Source organism: Athene cunicularia (assembly GCF_003259725.1).
Source record: "Athene cunicularia isolate RWA chromosome 3 unlocalized genomic scaffold, athCun1 chr3_part1, whole genome shotgun sequence".
In the NCBI taxonomy this organism is placed as follows: Eukaryota; Metazoa; Chordata; class Aves; order Strigiformes; family Strigidae; genus Athene; species Athene cunicularia.
In genome coordinates this window covers 113,856,752-113,880,441 of record NW_020799097.1, presented here as the reverse complement: position 1 = coordinate 113,880,441, position 23,690 = coordinate 113,856,752, and the positions used below count along the sequence as shown (strand labels likewise).

The following is a 23,690-nucleotide window of genomic DNA, read 5'->3' as shown; positions in this document are numbered from 1 at the left end:
CAAATTTAAAACCCAGGGAATTAACGGTGACTACTACAAAGCAGGTGCTGGTGGGAGCGTGACATCCCATGCAGGACACAACGCCGCAATGAATTCCTAAGCAGGTACCCGGACAGATTAATCATTGACACAGTGAGTAAAGGAGGAAGAAATGTAGCTGGATTCTGTTATCCTGGTGCTGCATTTAACCTCCTGTGCCCTGGAGAACTCCTGAGGCTGACAGACAGCCTCACACGGAACGAAGACCAAGAAGGGTGTGTTGGCTGGTAGTGTGTTGGCTGGTAGTTACCTTCTCCATCGGTGGCAAACTTCTGAGCAGATGCATTGACCCCTCTGACTCTCTCAGCCTGAATGGCAATGTCAGCTTCCACAAGAGCATGTTTCTGCAACAAGTCTTCCACTCCTAACAAATGTTTGCCATAGTCTTGAGACAGCAGAAGCACCTGATCAAAATGTAAAAGACAAGTAAAATGGGCTAAGGGCTGTTTGTCTCTTAATGACTCCAGGCATTACACTGTTCTCTGCTGTTACACTGATTCAAGTTCAGAAGAACACCAGGCCCATAAGAAGAGCTATTTCAAATGTAGAGAGACATGGCTGATATGAATTTGAGCCAGTATTTTTTAATTCCCTGGCAACCATGAAGAAGTTGCCTGCTCTTTAATGCAGTTTTATGTCTAGGGTGATGAAAAGCGAAGCTAGGACCAATGAAAAGCACGCTGTGGGGTGCTGGGGCTACCACTGAGCTACACACATCTTTCTTTCCTCTAACAGCTTCCAAGTTCTGTTGGCTGACGGACAAGAACAAAGTCATGGTCCTCTCCCTTCCCAGATCCCAGGAGAACAGGCAGGAAGAAACTGATGCTTTTTAAAGCACAGAGGTGAAGAGATGACTTGTTCTCCATGTAAACTGTGATGGAGAGATTACTGAAATCCCTTTCACCAAAACCATCACTCTCACCCAAGCACTGTGACCAAAGCCCCTGGCCCTTACGAGACCAACATGAAGCAGAGAAGTAGCTGTTTATAGGAGGGAACTTGCTCTTTTTTCTTACTTGTTTTTAACATTTATTTTTTAAAAATCATTGTAAGGTATAAGGAATTTGTCCACTCCTCTTGCATGTGAAACTTCTGCATTTGTCTATTAAACCCGAGGAGTAAAATGAATCTTAAAATTAGCTTTACAAAACAGGACATCTACACCTCTCCAGAAATACCTGGTCTACATTCTCAAATGGCTAATGCCTACCTTCATCTCATCCATCCAGTCCATAATGTACAGCATTTCCTGGAAAATCTTCTGCAGGCCCAGATTCATCTCCAGGCGCTGTCTGCGTGCCCTGAGCAGCTCCAGCAGATACTCCCAGAGGCGTATAACGTTGTCCTTCCTCGCAGTAATGCGCTTGATATCGTGGTAGTTTTCAGTCTCCAGCTCCTTTGCCACTGCAACCACGGCCTGGACTCGCTCCTCATAGGCCGCAATGTCTGTCTCAATGGCCTCATGCTTCTTCGTTGCAGCCTCTACTGCTGGAAGGTCAAAGCCAAAATTATCCTGCAATGACAAAGACATGTCTTCAGTCATGGCTGCTGCGGGGAAAAGCCCTACTGCCTATGACGCATTTCTGATTGGGCAGACTACGCCTGTTAGCAAATATGGGATCTCAAAAAGCTCTGAACAATCTTCTTTACTAAAATCAGAGATATCTCACCAGAGAACCGCTGATAAAATCAGAGATATTATGTACTAACTTGGAGGGGAAGAACCACGGTGGCCATCGGGACTAGGCTGGGGGGATGGATTTTTTTGAAGTAATCTCTAATATTAAAAAATAATATTAATTCCTGGCCTAATTTCACTGAATTGACCAAAATATTCAGACAAAGAAAACCTTGACAGTGGGTAGATATTTCCCCATCACTGTCTCCTGAGCACAGACTGACAGATTCAAGGAAGGGATTCCCCAGGGCGTTAGAGATAGGACAGACATTACACACACACACACACACAAAATATACATTTGCACAAATATACAACAAACATAAATATACATAGACTCAGTAAAATATGAGGCACAGGGGCGGAATGTTCTTTTTTGCAAGAACCGTATCCTATAATTACGTCTGGGAATTGTTTTAGTCACACAGACAATTTCTGAAAGCAGCACCTGAGAAACGAGACGTTGATTTTCACTCAGCCAAGTTTCTCTCATAGCTGCCTTGCGATCAAATCTGCGTGCAAGTTGTTCCAGTTTCTCCTGTCTGATGAGCTCATTTCGCAGTGCCAGTTCTCTTTCATGTTCGGCTTTTTCCAGTCTTTCCCAGGCCTTAAGTTGTGGAGCAAAAACACACGTATTCTAAACAAACATTCTTATAGGATTATGATAAATCACATCTTCTTCGCATGAAACCAGGACTGAAGTAACTAACAGCCAAGTGTCACAAAACTGGCTTATTTATTTATACACGAATCAATCTGGTTTGCATTGGCTGGCCTGACACCTTGCTTGCTAATCTGAGCACATGACTTAAAATTTGTTCTCAATTCATTCATTCATTTTCTGAGCGAGGGGTATAAGACTTGTTTATCTCAGATTCATTTTCTCAAGTTCATTTGGGTTTTGCCTCCAACAAGGCCTAAGCAAACCATGCGGCTTGAATGTGTAAGAGATTATTTGTTTGAAAACAAAAAATCTTCCAAGCTCTACTCCCAAATAAGTGGATTCTATCTTCCTCATTTAGGAAAGGAGAATTAGAGATTCATGCTCTCTCACCTCTAAAATCAACACACCATTGTTATTCTTTCTTACATCCACTTTGGAAAAGAAAACAACTGCAGAACTCAGTTACTTTTAGTGCATAAAAGTCCTTTTTTCCCCCCAAAGCCAAACTTTATTCACATGCATGACATGAGTATTGCAAAAATAAAAGTGTCTTAGAAGCACGTTGAAAGCCAGCTCATCACCTTTCAGATCTTCTTACCAACAACAAAAATACCCACAATTAAACATAAACTACCCGAGATTCTTCTAAATCCTGATAGATGTGAAGCTGCCTGAAACCCAAGTCTTTTTTTTTTAGGTATTCACAGGCACAGGGGCTTAATGCAAAGAGGAGAGACATGCAGTTCACTGCTCTGCAGGTTGCAGAGTGAGGCCATGGACATCCCCAATGCCTGCTCTGGGAAGGCCAAGCACCATCAAACCCAAACAGGCTTGTGTTTATTATCCTTGAGAGCCTGTCAGCTCTGCTGCTGTTCTGACAGCTGCAGCAGCACGAAGGAGAGCTGGGTAACCCCTGAGAGGGAACTCACAAGAGGGCTGAGGGCCTCCCTTTGCTCTCTCTTAGTGTGGGCAGTGGGACAGACAGGGAGGCCTGCAGTGCCTACACACTGCAGCTCCATGCTGTCAACTAAGAGCCATGAGCCTGGAGGAGCAAGGCAGGGCTACCAGAGCCACAACCAACTGCACGGAATGACTGAGTGTTTTCACAATGCAGAAGATCTTACCAATGCAGAGAATACCCAGGGACTTGATCCAGCTTCGTGAGTCCAAGTGTTAAGAAAAGATCAGCCCCACCCCTCCTGCTCCCTGTGCTCCCCCACATCAAGGCTGGAAATAGCAAATATGTTTGTCCCCAGTATGCTGACACGCTGAAAGGACACACCAAAATCCTGAGTGGCCCAGGAGGAGCTGGCTCGGTTTACCTTGTTAATGTCCGAGATGAGTTTACCCTCCCTGGGCATGTATACTTTCTGATTGTTGGCTCTCATTTTGCTTTGGATGGTAAAAAGCAGCACTTCTAGGTTTCCTTTTTCTGTAAATCTAAACAAAATTTTGCAAAAGAACTGAGTTACAATAAAGCTTTCATTGCTACCAAGGTACGACAAAGCATTTCCTTAAAACACTGACATTATGAATGGAGCATTCAGATAAACACCTTCATCTTGTGTGAAAGCTGGAAGCAACTGAAATAGCCCACACACACCCTGGAACCAGCTGGGTCAAACAGCAAAAGAAACGTCACAGAAATCAGTTGTCTGTGCGCTCAGATTTAAACCCCCTGAGGGACAGAAGGCTGCATTTTTTTTGTTCTACTGCGTTCATTGCCCTAGTTTGTTCTATTGATTCAAGAAACTGAAGTTTTATTTAAAGCCCACTGCAATCAGTAAACTTTTCCCACTGTTTTCCCCGAGTCAAATGCCTGGGAAACAAACCAACTCCATGGGCGCTGGGGAACAGCCTGCCATTTCAGAAGACATCTGGATATTCTGCAGGGTTTTGCATTGTGATTATTATTCATTAGAGCTTACATTAGACAAAAATAATAAACCAGATCTGATATCCTGATGCTAAAAGAAACTTCCCAGCAATAAGCTGCACGGTTTGGGTTGTGTCAGTTTTAGTAAGCACAGCTATGTTTCACAAAACCAGACACACTTCCTCTTGATCCTGGACAACCAGGAAGACTCTTAAGAGCAGTGTGCTGGGGGTATTACTGCACTAGCACAGTATGCTGTTACCACATGTGTCTCAGGGAAGTAACAGCTTCTAGGACTCTGAGATCCTGCAGGCAACACACTTTTCATCACCGTTGTTGTTATCTGCACACTGAAGAGCATAAAACAAACAGGCCCCCAGTAATAATGATGGGTGCCAGTTAGAAATACGATATCTGGGCTCATTCAGAAAAATAAATTCTTAAGCCAAGATTAAAATTACTTGGATGTGTTTGCTTTTCAAAAAATCAGCAACTGACTAAACACAACAAGACCACTGCTGTTGTCAGCTAAGATGGAAATTACTTGGGAGGCTTCTCCACTGTGCGGTAAGTGTTGAACGCCTGTAGCTGCTGCTGCACACCAACCAGCGAGTTGGCAAACTTGCGGTTGTTGAGGATGATAATGGTTTGCTCAATCCACTCCAGAAGGTCAGAAGCCAGCGATTCATATTTTTCAATCATTTTCTCTGTTTCAATGGCATTGTCAAGCACCTAAAAGGAGCAGCACAAGGTAACATGAGTGATGAGGGCGGTGCTCTGTAGTCATCTCAATCTGAGCAGCTGCAGAAAAGGAGCTGTTGGGAGACCTGACTTATGAATCAGAGCACTCACCACCGAGCACCACAGGGGCTGGCAGCCCTGAGGAATGAGGGCTTTGCATTTTTCAGCACTGAATTCCCATGATCCCTGGCAATAGAGGGGCAGAGCTGAGGCTTACAAAAGGATTCATGCTCAGTCTGCCAGCTGTAAAGATGGGGGCAACTTTGCCAAAAGGCAGAGAATGACTGCACATTTTTTCAATTAGGGACTTCTCTGGGCTCCAGAAGAGACAGAGAACCCAGAAGGTCAGGAGCAGTTAATGAGAAAGGAAAAGCAGCAATGATGCAAAATTAACAAGCGAAAATAAAACACTGGCCAAATGTTTTCTAATACAAGACAGCTGGAAATTAACTGCTCCTCACAGTCATATGGGAATATTTAACATTCAAATCGTGTCCAAAAGCAAAACTGAAAACCACCATACAGTGGACTCTTAAAAAAAAAACAACACCCAAGAGGAAAACAAAAATCAGAAATATTTCAGCTGCTCTGTAACAATTTATAGTTTGAACTCGCAAACCTTTCCTATACGTTTTCCTTCAACTGCTAGAGCTTTCATTTTGGAGAAGTAGTGGTAATAGGTCACCACGTAGGTGATGATGGACTTTTCATCAGGGTGATCAACGCTGATATCTGCAAACCAAAGCAGAGCTGTCTTACCACACTGATGGCAGAGGCCTTGAAACAACAAAGTTTATAATGTAACAAGCATGCACTTGAGAGTCAGAGAGATGGTTCCAATGGCAGTTCAGCTCCTAAGATTCGTGTCCTAATCAGAAAGAAATTCAGCAGCTTTGGGCAGGTTCTGGATTACCTGGTGTTAGTGTTGAGCTCTGTTACTAAGAAGAGCTGCCCTATCCCTCTGTCTTAGTGTAGCTGTGGTTAAAGCACCCATCTGTGGGATAGGGACCTTTGGGAGTCAGGTTCCAGACTTTGCCACAGCTTGTGTGCAGCCAAGTAACTCCTCTAGTGTCTGTGTGAGTTGACAGAACTACTGTTAACTGAGAACCTCAGTGCTCCATTATTAGCACTGGGAGAGAGGAATTCCAGTCTAACAGTATGGCTCTCCAGGAAAATCTTCTGAGGGATACAAATAGAAAATAAATTGTTTCCTGTCCTGCAGCAATTCTGAGGCACTGTACAATAAGCAAGAAGAAACTCAAGCCCAAACACAAAGCCTCTATTTGCCCTGTCACAAGAAAATTTCCTGTCCCTGGCATCTTGAGCAGCCTTCCAACAAATACCAGGAGCATGCAGAGTGTCAGGAAAGCCAGGCTGCAGCTCCCTGACAGCCTGTGAAAGAAGCTGCTAACTATGTGCTGAAATCCACATCCTTCATCTGCCAGCTGACAGTGTTTCTCAGGGTAGATCGGAAGGGTGCCTCTGACTGGGGTGATTTTATGTATAGATGGCCAGTCCAGTGATCTCCTCAGGTGTGGGAAAATAAACGGAGGATGAAGGGCTCTCGTGCTGCTGCTGCTCAGCCTTCTGCAGCACACAGCCTGCCTCCTCTCCTGTCCTCTCTGCCGGTGTGACCAGGTGAGTCAACAGCTGCCAGCTGCTCTTCAACACAAAAAGCCCTCGCAGAGCTGTGCCCTGCAACAAGGAGGGGTGGCAGCGAGAAGAGCCCACAAGGACCTGTGAAGTGCTGAAACTGCAGGAATTCTTACCCTCAGGGTCCAGGAGCTTAGTAAGGCCGAGGTGCTGCTCTGCAAGGTTAAAAGCATTCTGCAGATTGTAGTGTGCATTTGACTTCTTCAGCTTGTCAAAATCAATCAGATCAGGCCTAGACAAGATAGAAAATTCTTTAAATTTCCCAAAGCGCAGTGCTGCCACCCTCGAATGAACAAACGAACGGGAACCTGCAATGCTGAGAAAACCTGGCCCCTGGTGCTGCAATCCTGAGAAAACCCAGCCCCCCCCGTGCTGCCACCAAAGGAATGAAGGAATGCCCAGCACAGGCCACGGCAGCACCCAGCCCTCGGCAAGAAACAGGACAACTTAACAGCACTAAAGGTGACCCTGGAGAAGAAAGGAAGAAAGCTGGGCTCAGGCAGCCTCTCCTCATCCCCACGTGAGCCGTCCCAAAAGCTCCACCAGAGGCTGCCAAGGAACAGCAGCCCCAGCCACCCCATCCCGCCAGCCTTGCACAGAGACTTCTACCCCCTCCAGGCTGCTGTTGTGTGTGGTCCCTCCACCCCCCAAATTCTAGGCAACCAGACCCAAACATCAGTTACTCAATAAGGTACAAAAACTTTTCTTTCAACCTGGCCAGTCTCAAACTACAACAATCGCATAATCTCTTCTCTTGAAACCAAAAGCAGCCTGTTTTGACTTGTGATGTGAGAAGCTGTTGCCCAGATGAGCTCCCAGTGACCGCAAGAACTGTAAAACTCTAAAGCAAGGCGAGTTGCTGTAAAACTTTCAGCAATTCTTCAACTTTCTCCTCTCCACAGATTTTAAAATGGGGCTGCAAGGTAACTGCGAAGCCCAAGGCACACTGAAACAGTCCAAGCTTCCAGAATCCATGGAGGTCTGGAGCCACACATACCTGTGCTTGTGTATTAGTGCATTGAAAGCCATCCCATCCCTCCAGCTCGTTGTGAAGTTGTGAATATTGACATTGGGGTAACTGCCAGAACAAAAACCAAAGAGAGCACAGTCAACAGAGCAGCCCTGCTGCAGCCCTGCCTGCACTGGCACTAAAAACTGCCTGCAGTGGCAACATCTTTATTGTAAACCAGGGGTACACAGAAGCAAAATGAATTTCTTTAGTGATCTGGGCATTCTGCAAGTCTCCAAACATTTCAGGCTGCTCACAAACCACTTTCATAAGAGTTCTTGGCAGGAGAAGTACCACTAAAATAATGCTGAAGTGCCCCAAGTCATCACAGGGACATCCAAGTTGCATAGGGGAAACCTACTGAATCCCTACAAATGGGTATTTCATTATGCAAGAAGGCTACTGTCAGAGAAAGACATTTTGGTAATATTTCTATACATACATGGGAGGAGGGAAAAGTTGGTGGCAAACATGTGAAGCATCATCATTTCTTCAGAGTAGGGTGAAAAAAAGTCAGCATATTGCTATTTATTCATAGATTATCAGATTGGTATGTTTATCACACAGCATTAATGTAATAAATTCAGATTTTTCTGACTTGAAAACATCAATTCAATTCTCTTGGTTGAATCCACTCAAGGAGAGATATGCGTTTGCCCATTTAAAATTATTTCAGTGAAAATTCGAAGTGCTGTAAGAGCTTTAGAGATAATCACTTAATCCATACTCACCCAGCTGTCTTCATCTGGCACCACAAAAGCAAAGCATCTTTAGCAGATTTCTTCTCCTTGTTGTCCTCAGTTTCAACACTGATATCTTGGATCTAAAATTAACATAGAAGGTTTAAATATTTCTCTGAGAAAACACATTGTTTGCCTTTCTTGAGAAGATGAAAGGGATTATATTGGAACATAAGTAACAAATCTATGATGACAGGCAGGGTGGAAGTAGGCGAATGTTCTTCCTCATTTAAGAGCATTCATGTAAAAAGAAAGCTACATCTGGTCTTATTTTACTGGAGGACTGCTCTTTGTTTAGCCAAACCAGTTGAAATTTCATGAGAAAATTTATTTCCCAGTGCCAAGGCAAACCCTGCCCTACACAGCACTGAGGTTTCACCCAGCAAGGGCTTCCTCCTGCCAGGATGCAGAGCACATCCTCGGACCTGGGGATGCAGCAGGCAGAGGCCCCTCTGAGGGCATCTGCAGGCACAAGCCAAGCAGGAGTTTCACAGCAGCAAACAGTTTTGGGACTTCAAGCTTGGAAGAAACAAGTGTTTGCCCGCAGCAGCATCACAACTACATATTCCAGACTACAGGCTGCTACCCAGTTTTTAAAAAGAGGAAAAAGAAATAAAAGAAAAAAAAAAAAAGAAAATACTTTTTACTTCCTATGGACAAAAGTATCTCATTTTATGGATATAGTTCACTGCTTTTTCAAGAGTATTGCAGCTTCACTGAAGTTCCACCACAAGTCAGGCAGACACTTTCATATTAGGAAAACACTGAGCAACACCAAAATTAAGAAAATGTTGAATTTGTTACATATTTCTTACCATTTTATTTATTATAAATGATATATTTATTATATAAATCTATTATCCTTTCTGCAAAGGCACTTCCCAGCTTTTTTTAACTGAGGGCAAAGACCAATGTGCAACTTGCTGGAAAACAAGAGCGCTCTCAGACTTTAGCTGGGACACTGACAGAATCCCTGTGGGCACCGTTAATCGGCTTCAGGCAGGCAGGTGAACCATAATCACCACAGAGGTGAGGAGCAGCTGAGGCAGCACTTCCTCCCGGCTCGGCAAGAGCCTAACGTCTGTGACTGGAGCTTCCTATTTACTTGGAATTTAAGGATAAAACCATTATGACTGTCAACATGGGAAGCTACCATTGGCTACCACAATGGGTCAGCAGCCCCGTGAAGCCTCGGTTAGGCTCTGCCCTTGGCTCTGGAGCCCCTCCTGCCAGGTGCTAAGTGCTTTCTACTCACTTTTCAATCATCTCCAGGGGCCTGGCAGCACTCCACTCTTCAATGAAGTGTTTACAAACAAGCACAGGACACTCACAGGCATCTATACCCCTGTATGGATATATCTTTACCTGGAATCTCAGGATAATGGTCCAAATAAGGCCAAGTGTCAGCCTGTGATTCCCGTCTACAATATCATGAGATCCCATGTTTTCTAGGTGCACTCTCTGCTCTTTCAGGAACTGGAGGGCTTTATCAACATTCTCCAGGCAATGGATGCGCATCCTTCCCTTAGTTGGTTTAGGCTAGAAGGAAGAAGGGAGAAGAAAAACATGTATTACTGTAGATGGAAGGAGGAAAGAAAAAAAAAAAAAGCACTTGTGAACTCTTCAGTCCAGGCAGGTGAGTCACTCACGGTGCTCACTGACAGGCAACAATACTGCACACAACTGTTCTTCATGGTCAAGGGACAAAACCACCCCTGCCATCCTCCAGCACATCTGCACAGGAGTGATGGGAGCAGGTGTCAAACCTGGGGTGGACATTCCAATGCCCGAGATCCAGTCACACATGCTGGGCGCCAATTTCATTTGCCTTTATTTTGCCTCCTTGCTTCTTTCATTTCCTCTGTCTAGTATATTCATCCACTAGTCAGAAGATAAACCATTTTGTTAGGTTCATGCCACACCTATTACATTTTCCCAAGATGCTTCTTTTCACCAGTACAAGTTTTTCCACACTGAAAAATAAGATTGTCCAAAGAAAAAGATACAAAACAAACTGCTAACTGGCATGCATGAGGGAACTGGTAATGAATGCTCCAGAGAGTAAATACAGATACACACTCTCCATAAAGGCACCTCAGATTTGGACCATAAGCTACACAATAAAATTCCTCGAGAACAAAATGTCATTGCTTTTTTTTTTTTTTTTGGTCAGTTGATGTAGGATAAGTAGTATGAAAATAACAGAAGAGATTTATTCCAAACAATTTCTTCACAGGAATGTAAAAACAAAAACACTAACAAAAGAATCAGCCACACCAATGTAACACAATTTTATAATGGCCCAGTGCAAATGAAAAAGCCCATTAATATATTTACAGCATGCAGAAATCTGCTCTAAAACTGAATAAAATTAAAGCAACTTTGTTCCACAGATAAGGATTGCAGCTGAAGAGCCTGTTCAGTGCTCACTGAGATGTCACCAGAGTTACTCAGCCAAAATACTAATTGACATAATTTCCTTGTTTTCTGCAGGGAATGTAATTAACTGGGCATGGAAATAGCTGAGGCAAAATCCTTGCCCCAGACTGCATTCAAGTGGAAGAATTTCAGCCAGAGCCATGTTACGGTCCCTGGAAGCAGCACCCTGCAGGGGTGTGTCACCAAGAGGAAACACTTGCTAGAAAGATGCCCTTCAACACCTCAACCTCTGAGGTCATTAGTTTCACTTCAGCTTCCAGTTAGCACATCCTCCTCCAGAGGCTGGGTGATGACCCAGAGAAAGCCAACCCGCAATGCCCAGCAAGCGCAAAAATTTCAAAGAACCTGCCACTGCTTTTGGGTGTAAAAGTGCTTCCAAAGAGGCACAAAGAGCAGGTACAGCCTATGGAGATACCACACAGCCCAAATGCTGCCAGTGCAGGTGCAGAGCCGTGCAGTGAGTGGGGGCATGGGGGGGGTTACAGGGCTCCAACCCAGCTGGAGACCCCTCACCATCCCCAGTGCCCAGCCTGGCCCCATCCCTTTGCTGGTACTACCAGTCACCCAGGAGTGTAATAAACCAGGCCAGGAGTTTGATGTAACCTTGCACAACATGGGTAGGAAGGCTGTTCCCGAGGAGGAGAGGGAGCGCCCAGCTGCAGGGAAAAGGTGGAGGAGAGGCTGCACCCAGCAGGTGCCCAGCCCATGACTGGCCCCAGCCCAGTGCCATGCCCGAGAGCCCCAGGTCAGCTTTAGGAGGCGTGCTGGCTTTCATGGTGATGTTCCCAACACACAGCAAGGACTGTGGCCTCTTCCGAACAGCAGTGGCAGACACGGCTCTGTTCCCCCTGCCTTAAACCTATGCAACAACTGCATTCCCTCTAATGCTTCAAGTTACTGAGCAGAAAACGTTTGAAAAGCTCTTTTTCTTCTCTCAGACATTCCAGCACCAAGGTGACAAAGCTAATACCATCCATGTTTGACGTTTTATTTAGTTCCTGAGAGCAGCTGCTCCCACCCACACTCTGTACGATGACACATTCTCCAGTTAAGAATCCAGGAAACAAAACCTTCAGGTTACTGGCAGGATTTTTTCTCCCACAAACACAATGACTGTATGTAAAGCAGCAGAGCACGTGCAGTAAACCCAAACAGGACACTGCTCCCTGTAGAGCACGAGGGGGCTGATGTATTTTCTAGAGCTCCAGCACTAGGTGCAGCTTCTGGCTCAGCAATTCCCTATTAGAGCTGTGACAGCTTATTAGCAGCGTCCCCAAGGGCTGCTCAAACTATGGTTTGTTCACGGTCTGATAAGGAGGTTCAAATTTCTGCACGGGCAAGAATGACACAGTGCCACCTGGCCAAACAGACCTGCACCCCAAGAAGACAGAAGGTTTAGTCTTTCCGTGCCTCCACGCAGGCAGGCCGGACCATTTAACCCAACAAAAAGAGGCAGTTTTGTACACGGCTTGGCTGCGTGTGCCCTGCTCCTGCACAGCTTCAAGATGAGACACGGGGAGACACAACTTCCACCTTCACTGGGCAACACAGATCCAGGCGTTACCCAGATGGAAAGAAAGCACTCTGAGCACATTGTTTAGTGTATTTACCCAAACGCAGAGTCTTCACACGCACATTGTGAGGAAAATATTTTACATCAAAAAACCTCCCCAACAGAAAACATGACAGAACTCATCAGAGAGAATCTGCTCCAACAGTCTGACCTTTGAGCATCCAGGAATTGTAAGGAATGTGCTTGTCCTTTATATGGTTATGGAAGAAACTGAGCTAAATGCTTGATTTTATGCTCAAAAAAAAAACTCAGCTTTATTTTTCTGTTTGGGAGAAGCCGGTTAACATCACGTGCAAACAAAATTACAACTGTCTGTTCATAGGGCTGGGCTATTTTCTGCTTTGCGCAGTGAGACTGTTGCACACTATCACTCTCTTTCCAAATACTGTGCTGCACAGAGGAACTTATGTACTAAAGTCTGGACTAAACACTGGATTAGGAATCAAGCTGTGCAGAGACAGGAAGATGTTGTCCTTAGTGGATGCTCTCACTTTGAGTTTCTCCAACGCATCTCCAAGGATGCTGAGTTTTCATCATTGAAAATCACAACAGCTTTTGAAAAATGCAGGGTTTGTGCAAACGAGGCTGGAGGTCTTACAGGGGCACAGAGCAGTCCTGCTTCTCAGATGAGTATCCTAAATCCTGGACTCTGCTCCACAGGCATATGGCTCCAGCTCCAGAATATGAATCCCAGTTTCAAAAGTGAGAAAACAATTCCTGTTTGTTCTACTGCTTCAATAAACACGCTGCATTACAATAATTATCTAGGCTAGTTTCTGCGTTCATTTATTGCTTTCTTAAAATTTGATGTTTCTTGTCTTGATTTTAAGATTTCTGCATAAGACGCTGCCTTTAGATTTTTGCTTGGGTGTCATGGAGATACCAGCACCTAACCAACAGCGGCTAAAATAAATTCCAAAAGGCTGGGAGAACATCAGCAAGCAGACGCTATGTGCCGATCCCCCTAGAATACTTTCTGTGTGTGTAATTGTGTCAAGGTTTAGTGCATTGCGTTATCTGTATTCTGGTTTGCAGAGGAAGGTGTGGTGGAATGTCCTGTTCAAACAGAGCCTGCTGTCCTCCATCCTGAGATAAGGCAGCTGCAAAAAGAGCTGGTGGTGGTGCAGGCAGCTGCCAAGGCAACACACAAGCCATGATGCAAGCGCAAAGCCAGCAGCCTCACAGGGTGGCTCCTGCACCCTCCCCACCCTAACAGCTGTGTCAGCTCTGCTTGTGTTTTTCAAAACCTGGAGTGAAAAATGTAAATGAATCATGCAGCAAGAGTAGCAGGACTAGTCTGAGCTCCACTGCTGCTATCTGACACCCAAAGTCAAATCTTGGCAGGCACGTCCTAAGATTTATGCAGCAGTGGCACGGCTGCTGTCTGAATCCTGAAATCATGGGGCACGTTGGTTTCAGTTAGTCCTCTGTAAGTAACATCTGCTGCCTGCAGCCAACATGCCAAACCCAAAACCTCACCGAAGTAAACAACTTGGCACAGAGAAACCATATTTTGAGCAAAATGTAGTTGACAAACCTGGCAATGAGTTGCCTCCATCCATACAAGGCCCTCACCCACACCACAGGGTACTTCTACGCACCTCAGAGCTGCATCACCCTCACAGACATATTCAGAGATTTCCCTCTCTGGCTTTACTCTACAGACTCTACCCTGGGGGCCATATGTTCAACTCCTTACCCGGAGCCTTAAGCTAGGGAGCTTCCATTAATAGGAGTGCTTGATGACAAGCGATTACACAGTCTCCTCATGTGGCCTTAGATCTTAGCTAAAGCCATGTATTTCTTTGAAAAGATTAAATCAGGTAGTTAGGAGCATAGCCATCATTTAAGGAACTGAAGGAAAAACTGATACCCAGCCATTCCCTGACACCCAGTTTTCCTGTCACAAAGCAGCATTTTTCACTACAGGGATTTTTTTTTAATTACCACTCCCTTGTGCTGGGATCAAGTGGGCTCTCTCACGACACCCAAACAAAGAATTTGCCCCATTTATTTAAATTCTCTGTAGATATTTGTCTAGCTCAAGAAAATCCAAGCCTTATCTATCCTCGTCAAATCAAGTACCCTCAGAAAGGCTCCTGAGCAGTGGGGTGTGATTAACACCGTGGCTAAAACTGCTGCAGTGCCTCCCAGGGCCCTCTCCCACCAGCTGTGCTCCACCAGCCTCCAACACGCTCTCGGGAAGGCAGAAGGGATGTTGCAGTCTGAGATGGTCCCAGGGGCTGGAGAACATCCAGTGCTCGGCACCTGTCAGGGTCAGGAGCAGGGAGTTTGCTCCTGGAGGCACTGAGCACCCCACCTGCAACGAACCTGTGAGGGAGACTGCCTTTGATTCCTGCTGACACCAACAGGAAGGTATTTTACCAGGGTTTGGATCCAGCTGAAGCCACTTCTTTAATACTTAAAAAGACATTTGCAGCGCCCAACCCTCAGTACCCACTTCTGCCATACTTCAGCCATGCCAAGGATTCACCAAACCACCACACAAAACCAAAACCAAAACCAAACCCCCCTACTGAATACGAATAAACACTTACAAGTCTCTCTCCTGACAGAACTTCCAGGAGTTTGATGAGCATCCTTCCATCGCGGAGGTCAGTGTACAAATCTGTAATTCTGCATGACACGCGGGCCAGGTGGGAGTTAACCCACTTGGTGAAAGTCTTCTTCTGAACTGCCTCACGTTCATCTGTTAGGAAGACAACAAACACAGTGTCACTGGAAAGAAATCACAGGTCATGCACCTACGTGGGATGTTCAAACATGTCTAATATTAAATGCAAGATGTAACTTATTTTCTTAGCACAGTCATTGAAGAAATTGGGACTTTTCACTGAATAATCCACCTTCCTATTTTATGACATTTTCTAATGTCAGTGGGAATTTTGCAGAGTTACTATCTATGCAGTGAATCTGCAGTATACACTGCAGACTTACTGGCTGCTCAGAGAGGCAGCTTTCTCAAGGTGTAGAGAGCTCTGTCACACAGCTACAACATAAAAGCCCCTTTGGACTAATCAAACTGTCCAATAGCTTGATCAACAGTTATCCTCCACCACTGGAACTTCTGATCAACTGGTCAACTTCTGCTCTCGACTAAGCACACAGTTCCACAAGAGGTCCCCTGAAATACCACAAGCTGCTTTAGATTACGACAGGTACAAAAGACAGCAGAGACCAAAGCTTCCCATTCACTTTTTTTCCCCTTCTCATTACAGTATTTATTTGCAGAGTCAACATCTGTAACTGTATTTACACAACATCAAGATGAACTTTTCCATAACTACATGTCTGAAGTAGACTTGAATTTATTTAAAGCCATAGAAAAACAGGTTTCTTCCACCTTCCTTTCCCAGAGTCTTTCACAAGTGTTTACACATGAAAACATGGGCTAGGAGAGCTCTCTCAATGCACAGGCTCACCACAGTGCACAGTAATTCAGAAATCCTGAACAGCAATCTGCCAAGTCGACAACTCTCAGACAGAAAATATTGTACATCTTTGTGGTTAAATGCTTTTGCCAAGGGCTTTGGATGAAGCCCTTCCTTGTTAGCAAGAAAAGTCATTTCACGGAGCTGGGAACTACTACAGACTGAATTTGTCAAAACACCGGTGCTCAAACACCCAAGTCTGCAATTAGAGATACAAATTAAAGCAGCCTGCTTGTCGGGCAGCTGAGCATCTCAGCCTCCCATCAGACTCCTCAAAGCTGTTGGCGTGGTCAGAAACAGCACAGGAAGACTGGTAAATCCTAAACCTCAATGTAACATGTCTAGCTCTGAAAACTCCGAGTACACTGAAACAGAGAGAACGTCAGTGATGGTGCAGATCAAGGCCGAGCCTCTGTCTGAGCAGCTGGGGTTTCAGAGGCTGCTGTCCCTCGGAAGGAAGGACAGGGCCCTGTCCTGGTGCGCAGCACCTCCGTGACCACTGACAGCCACCACACCTGCAGGACCTCGGGGAGAGCAGCAAAAGCCTGACAGAGCAGCTGAGGCTGAAGAGGATAAAAGGTTTGGAAACAAGACAAAGAGATGGTAAGAAAAGCCATCCCATAGTAGAATGGTGGTAAGGAAGAGGAATCTGACGAGGAGTAGAATAGCAGAGCAGCATTACAGTGGCGGTTTGCCCAGTTTCATAAACCCCACCCTAAGATTTCAGTTCCTCCCATGTATTTCTGAATTTATTCCGGCTACCCGTGTGGGAGGACATGACCAAAGCTCATTGCACTGACACTGTCCCCTTTGTAACAGCTTTTACCTACCCATCAGGTGGGAAATGAAGAAAACAGAGCTGAGGAAGATGAAAAAGGTGGGGTTTGGGATAAAACCACAACACACTTTTCAATGACTTGACAGTTGGCATTACTCTTGGTTGTCCTCACTCTGTGTGAAGCAGAGGATTGCTAAGATAGAGGGAGGGAACAGGAAACCTGCAGTAGCTGTGGCTTGTGTTCCAGCACAGCAAGAGGACCAAGAGCAGCTCTCAGGAGGCCTTTCCCCCCACACTGCCCCAGAGCCCTCTGCTGTCAGCACACCCCAGCACCAGCACCACAAGCACTGTGTGAACAGAACAACGGCCAGCTGCTTGGAAAGCCCAAACCTTGTCACAGCAAGGCAACACTACAAAAATAAATATTATCTTTGCAGTCAAAAGCTGCAGCATCTCCTAACCATGTTGCAATTTGTACCTCTGGCTTAACGACAGAGCTTGTTCAATCTTGGATCGAAGAAGAAAAAACCCAACACATCCAACTAGGGGAAATAGTTGTCCAATTTAAATATAGTGTCTGCTAACCCTAAATATATATTTTATGAACTATTTATAGCAAGTTCCTGGGAATGCTGTATCTGCCTATCTGCTTGTCTAGTAATCCATGCTTTTAGTGCAAGTATTTTTCTGAAATGAGTCACAGAAGACAAGCCTTGCAATAGTTGCTGCTTTTTAAAGAAAATTCCAACAGAAATTACCACATCTCCCTTTACCAGCTTGAACAAGCCCCAAAACAGCTCAGCAAGTTTGTTTATTTAATCACTGCAGTCTCTATACAGAAGCACAACATTCAGAGATCCCTGCGGTTACAGTCATTCCAGACACAAATATGGATGTACAGGATCCTAAAACCAGAGTTGGATATAGAAAATACTACGCAAAACAAAACAAAAAAAAGCTATCAAATACCATTGTGAAGCTACCCATTAAAAAAATCTTTGCTCAGATGTTGTCATCAACAACCCTCTCAATCGGGGATCACAATAATAGTAACGGGTGGGATAAGAACATCCATATGGCTTTAGTAAGATGAAGGCTCAGAGCCTAACTCTGAACAGAACGTGATGTGGGAAATACAGTGCCATGCCAAGTCAGGCTGTGAAAGCTCCGGTGCAGCTGCATTAACTGACACCAGCTTAGGAGCTTCTGCTGTTGAAAGCAAGCCGAAGGAAGGCAACAGATCAGGGGGCTCCCGGCAGCCCTTCCAGGGGGCAGACGACAGGTCCCTCCTGCAGACAGCACTGACGTGGCCCAGGGGCCACTCTCCCTAAAAGCCTTCCCCACCCCAGCACAACTAATGGCCCTGAAAAGGACATGGAAGTGCATTTCTTCAGGCAGTGGAGCCCCAGGGGAAAAAAGCCTGAGGAGGTTCCCATGATGACTCCTTTTCTCCTGTGCTGCCTCAGCATCCTTAAACACAGGGAATTACCAGTGAGGGAGAGGATGGGAACCCAGGCTCCAGGCTCTCCCTGTCTGGCTGGAGGCCTCGGTGCTTTGCCAGCCGATGTCTGATGCCATGATGCAGGTTTCTTTAGCCTAGTTCAGAATCAGTTTGTGCCTCTCCCCGTCTGCCTTCCCATTTTCTCTCTCTTGCTCGCTGTGGTCTCCGTTTCCTGTTTACGGTGCGAGGCTGACGGGCTCGGTTAGGTTTTCTGGTTGCTCACGTCCGCACCCGCCCCACACACGCTCTCGCCTTCGCTCCTGTGACACGATCCCCACCCATCCTCTGCGGTGCCGTCCTCCTCCCTGCCCTCCCCACCAGAGAGAGACAGGGCGAAAGGCTCCAGGGGAGCCCAGCTGTGGTGGGTTTAGCGCCGCCTCCCCACGCTAAGCCTCCTCACGTGGGGCTGCGCCACTTCGGTGCCGCGACCTGATGGCTTTTCGCTTTCTTCCCATCTCGCCTCCTTTCCTCTGAGTCACGGCAAGAACAGCCAAAAGCAGAGAGAGCCCTGAGCGCCCAGGGGCAGCCTCCAGCTCCCTGGGAAATCCCCGCAGGAGCTCGGCCCCGGCCTGCTGGCTGCCAGCTTCGGGGGACAACTGGCCACTTCTCTCAGAGAGCCGGCACCGGGCAGGCAGAGCGGCTCTTTCAGGGCCCTGACCGAGGCTGCTCACCCGGGGAGCTGCTCTCTGGCCCGTGCTGGGCCTCAGAGCCCAGGCACTGCTCTCACACTCCCCACGGACATTACCAGCAGGACAAAAACAGAAGGGAGAAGGCACAGGTGCTCTTCCCCCCACATTGCTGAGCTCCTCTAGTGCTCCCACAACGTGGGAAAGCAAAACAAGCCCGCTCGGGAACTCGTGTGACTGGGGTTGGTCGTGTTCAAACCTCTCCTGATTATTTCTACATGGTGTTTCACAATGACTGGAGGTTTTTGCAATGCTTTTACCAGCCCTTTCAAACTGATAAACTGTATTTTTCTGCTCTGGGCTTTCAGGTTGGAACAGGCACAGAAGTAAAACCAGTGACTTTTGGTTACGTGTTTCAGAGACAGAAACACAGAGAAAAGCGGTGCTACAGCTCTGACAGTTGAGCTAAACACACAACTACGGCTCTTTTAACATGCAGTGCTGTGTCAGAACCCACAGGACCAAGGGCATCCCCGAGTGATGAGACCAGGGATTTATCATCAGCCCTGGACCCTGAAGGGCTATTTAGGAACCTCATTTGATCGTTTTGACAAGCACCCTTCATACTTTCAAAAACACAGTTTTAGATTTTGAAGATTAATTAAAAATAGAGGATATGGGTGGAGCTCCAAGTGTCCTACAGCTTGTAAAAACATTTGTTTCCCAAGGGTAAAGAGAAATGCACGACATGCAAAACACACACAGCAGGAAAACGGAAGCTGCTTAACAGCAGTATTGATAATAGAGAATATGACTTATCTTGAAGCAACACTGGGAAGGAAATTTCCTTTATGCGGAAACCCCCACAACAATGCTACCAGCACAGAGCAGTTTGCAAAGCCCAGCTCTGTGACCCATAAATCAAGGACTGACTTTCTTTAGATGTTTAGTAAATAAACTGGAGTTTGTACACTGCAATCCGCATCAAGCAGGGCTGGAGGGATCAAAAGCAGACATCCAGCCACTTTCCTGCTTAAGAAGAGTCAATTCTTCCTCTACTAATAGGATGAGAAAAAGCCTGACAAAAACGTGGTTAGCCTTTGGAAGGGCCAGAGCCAGGAGAGCCCATGGCTGAATCCCCAGTGCAGGACGGCAGGAGGGGGGGTCGCACACACCATCCTCCCTCTGTCACACGCTCAACTCGGCTGAGTGACCTCAATAGGACTCAGCCAGAACAACAGAGAATTTCTGTTAACTGCCCTGGGAAACGCATGGCTGGGGGAGTTGACTGCAGGAAGCGAGGGCTGTTGTGACCCCCCCGCCAACCACCGTGACCCTCCGCCTGCTGCTGTGGGCCAGAGTGTTATCAGCCCCGGTCCCTCTGCAGCACTAACTGCTGCTGTGCCAAAGGTTACCTGTGCGGCCGCCTGTTTTCTAAAAACAGCTTGAGGATTATCTGCTCCCTTCCACACCGGTCAAACCGCATTTTGAACAAACCGACCTTGAATCCGTTTCAAACTGAATGGCAGATCTGTCTGGCTCAGGGCACTGCTGGCCCAGCACAGGTAAAGCAGCAGCTCCTGCCAGCCTCCAACCCCGAGCAGATAAACAGCCACCCTATGCTCTCCAAGGAGCTGAAACGCTACTGAAAGGAAAGAGAAATCAGAGCACAAAAGGGAAGCAGAGAGGAGCCCGGAACATCCAGGCCTGCTGCTGGCCGGCAGCCTGTGCTGGAGCCCTCTAATACCTCAGGGCAGACAGATCAGGGATGAGGTTTAATCCCTAACTCCAAAAGCTCTGTCTCCCACAGGTTTAGGTTTTCTTAGATTTCCATGCTGAAAGGAATTTCTCCGCATTAAAATTATTCTTTTTGCACTGTAGCAAGGCAGGCAGGCAGCGTGCAGCTTCTGCAGAGCTTTGCTAAACACCGTGACTCAGAGCTCAGCTGAGCACAGCTCTGGGCACACTACCCCTGCCCACACTGGCACCCACAGCCTCCCCACGGCCCCCACACGGACACCCAGGTTCAGGAGCACAGGGAGAACAGAGCTGCCTTTCACAGGACAACACGCCCAGTACCGCAGACTTTCAGGGCACAGGATGTCCTCCTTTTCTCCTAAATGTGAGGATATGGAGTTAAACATGTTTGTGGTTTCACAAAGTCCAGCCGTGCTTGAAAGTTTTTACATTAAGGAAGATGCCTGGGAGAACAGCAGAGCAGCTGCTGGGACAGAATGCTGTGATCAAACAAGATTTAATCGGGAAACAACATGAATGCATGTACTGCAATCGTCTTCATCATTTGCTATAGTAACACAAGACTAACATGAACAGGAAATAATTCTAAGACAGGCCTAACCTCTGTTTGTTTCAGGTAGGCCTGGGCACAGTATGCTTGTACAAAAGCACTCCACCGTATGGCCCAGAGACTGGTACACAGATCCCTCAGCACACCTGACAGGGCCATGTCAGAGCTATCCTCACCACCCTTGCAGCACCTTGAGAAGAGAACAACCCTGGTGGCTCCTGGGTCCTTCAGCTTCCTGTCCAAGACAAGGGCTGCAGGCTCAGAGGAGGGCTGGGGGCTACCTGCAGCCCTGGCCTTGACCCATGCTGTGCTTTGTGTGCTCCTGACAGTCTGGCAGGACCCACCCTGGAGAGAGATCGTGGGCTGGGACTCTCCAGGGGGGTTGCCTGCCTGGGGGGAGCTGCCTGTGTATCCGGTCAGGCAGCTGATACAACACTTAAATATAACCCAGAGGGGTAAAACACCTCAAGTGTGTCTGCACCCGAAGCAGCTGAGGAGAGAACCATCTGCTCAGATGCATGCTCCTGAAAGGACAGCCTTCTCACACGGGGCCTGTGTTCGGGATTTCAGTACTACCTGGAGCAGCCAGAGGCCTGGTGAGAACAGTGCATGCACATGCACAGTCAGGCACTGAAATCACAAGATCATCACATTGATCAACAAAGAAAAAATCATGGAAGGAGGAAGGCTCACCCAGTCAGAAAGAGGACTGTTAGGTGGCTGTAGAGAAAAGGAAATAAAATTAGTTTCTCCCAACATTCAAATGTCCTATGACTCTCTCCCTCTTAGCAGTAAGGCAGTAAAACTGAACCAGCTGCAGATAACAGGTCAGAACTGAAAACAGGAATTGATCAAAACAGAAAAAAATGTGTCTAATATAGAAGACAAAAGTCCGTAACACACAGGTACAGTGGCAAGCAACAACCTAGAATGAAACCTGCAACAAGTCAAATGCACACCCTATGCAGAGACCATGATACACATGTGGGTCCAATGCTTAGAAACAACACATGAACTTTTTTAATTAAAAAAAAATAAAAAAAAAAAAAAAAAAGCAGCATCTCCTTCATTCTTACTTTAGTCTTGTGGACAGTTTAACACAGAAGAATGACTGCAGCTGATAGTTTTGATGCAAGCAGGACATGTTTGGTATGGTTATTTCATAAACAAAGTAATGTGTGGTGTGACTTCCCCATCAAAAATGGTGAGATTACACCAAAGCATTTACATGCTTGAACATGACTTAAGACAAGAACTGGAATGCAAGAGTGAAAGATGACAAAGCAACAAGGTGGTTTTGTTCACGCTATGTTTAGCTGGTGATTTTCATTAAGAGCAAAATCCTTGCTGCCTCCCCAACCTCTGCACAGAGACAACTGTTCCCAAGGCAGGGGTGTGTTCAGCAATCCATTGTCTTCTACTGGGAAGCACCGGCCAGCTTCTAAATCCTATTAAATATCTACCCTTCTCTACTAAACATTACAGCATGTGATTACTTTCACTGCTGAAAACGCTCTGAAAAGAAAAAAGGGAAAGCTACATAATGCAGCATGTAGAAAAAAAAAAAAATTCTGCCGCTTTCTCTCTTTGATGTCACTAAAGCTCTCTCACACAATAAAATGATGCACAGAACAATGTCCGGTAGCCAGCCAAGCATTACAGGGTGTGGAAGGGCAGGTCCCTTCATTGTCTTTATTTTTACACAGAGTTTATGGCATTTTGGTGTCAGCAGTACAAAAATAAACCCTCTGAAAGCCAGCTTGGGATTCATGTAGAAGAGTTGTTATGTTCAACTGCAAAAAGTGGCTGTAAAGTCTCCCACAGCAAATAAATTAAATGTAAAAGTCATCTGGGTTAAACCACTGGCAGAATTCAGCCTATTTAAAAAAAAAAAAAAAAAAAATTCAGAAGGTGAAGATGACATACTTAAGCAGATTTAGAGAGAATATGTGGTCAGCTCTCCCTACACTGGTGCAAGCTATGTGAACTGCTGGTTTAAGCTCGGGAAAAACTGGAATGCCAAATTGTGTGAATGTCCCCCACACCGTGAGCTGCTCCCTGCAATGGGAAACATAGTGCCACAGAGACCATCTCAAAAACACTCACCATCACCTTTTTGTTCCTGGTACTCTAGCATACCAGCTGACTTCTTGGTTTTCTGTATGAAATGCAAAGCAGCTACAGAAATGTAACCTTTCTAGTGGATGATTAAAAAGGTTTAACACTTCTGGGTGCCGCTCTTGGAAACACTACACCCATCTTCAGCTTTAAACACTGCCATCTGCCCTGGTTTAAATGTAACCACTCACATTACTGAAGTCTGTTATGAGAAAAATGTTCAGGAAGACCAAGGCCTGATCTCCAAAATGTATTTGGCGAAAGATGTTACAAACCCATTTTTACAGCAAAATAGCAGAAGTACAGTTGAATAAAGGAATAAATAATTTTATGGCCTAATGAGCGTGCAGTACTGAGTTCAAATGGAACTTCTTTTAAAAACAGCATGAAAAATACCTCAGTGTTGTCATAATTGAACGTAAAAGGATACAAATGCCTTATGGCTGATTTGATGTTAGTGATTTTACACTTGTTGCCATGTTTTCCCTTTGCATA

The 23,690-nt window shown here is 46.0% G+C and overlaps 1 protein-coding gene across 3 annotated transcripts in view; it reads right to left on the bottom strand.

Moving 5' to 3' along the window:
- The window catches only part of SPTBN1 (spectrin beta, non-erythrocytic 1), a 91,356-nt gene that overhangs the window by 38,919 nt on the left and 28,747 nt on the right, over positions 1 to 23,690 (bottom strand). For all 3 annotated transcript variants that reach the window (XM_026845802.1, XM_026845804.1, XM_026845803.1), the window contains exons 2-12: positions 14,971 to 15,122; positions 9,766 to 9,939; positions 8,392 to 8,483; positions 7,649 to 7,729; positions 6,768 to 6,883; positions 5,618 to 5,730; positions 4,802 to 4,989; positions 3,704 to 3,821; positions 2,166 to 2,324; positions 1,250 to 1,552; positions 290 to 443 (exon numbers count right to left, since the gene is read on the bottom strand). In XM_026845802.1, the coding sequence (XP_026701603.1) occupies positions 290 to 443; positions 1,250 to 1,552; positions 2,166 to 2,324; positions 3,704 to 3,821; positions 4,802 to 4,989; positions 5,618 to 5,730; positions 6,768 to 6,883; positions 7,649 to 7,729; positions 8,392 to 8,483; positions 9,766 to 9,939; positions 14,971 to 15,122 (1,650 nt within the window). The remainder of the gene's footprint in view (positions 1 to 289; positions 444 to 1,249; positions 1,553 to 2,165; positions 2,325 to 3,703; positions 3,822 to 4,801; positions 4,990 to 5,617; positions 5,731 to 6,767; positions 6,884 to 7,648; positions 7,730 to 8,391; positions 8,484 to 9,765; positions 9,940 to 14,970; positions 15,123 to 23,690) is intronic.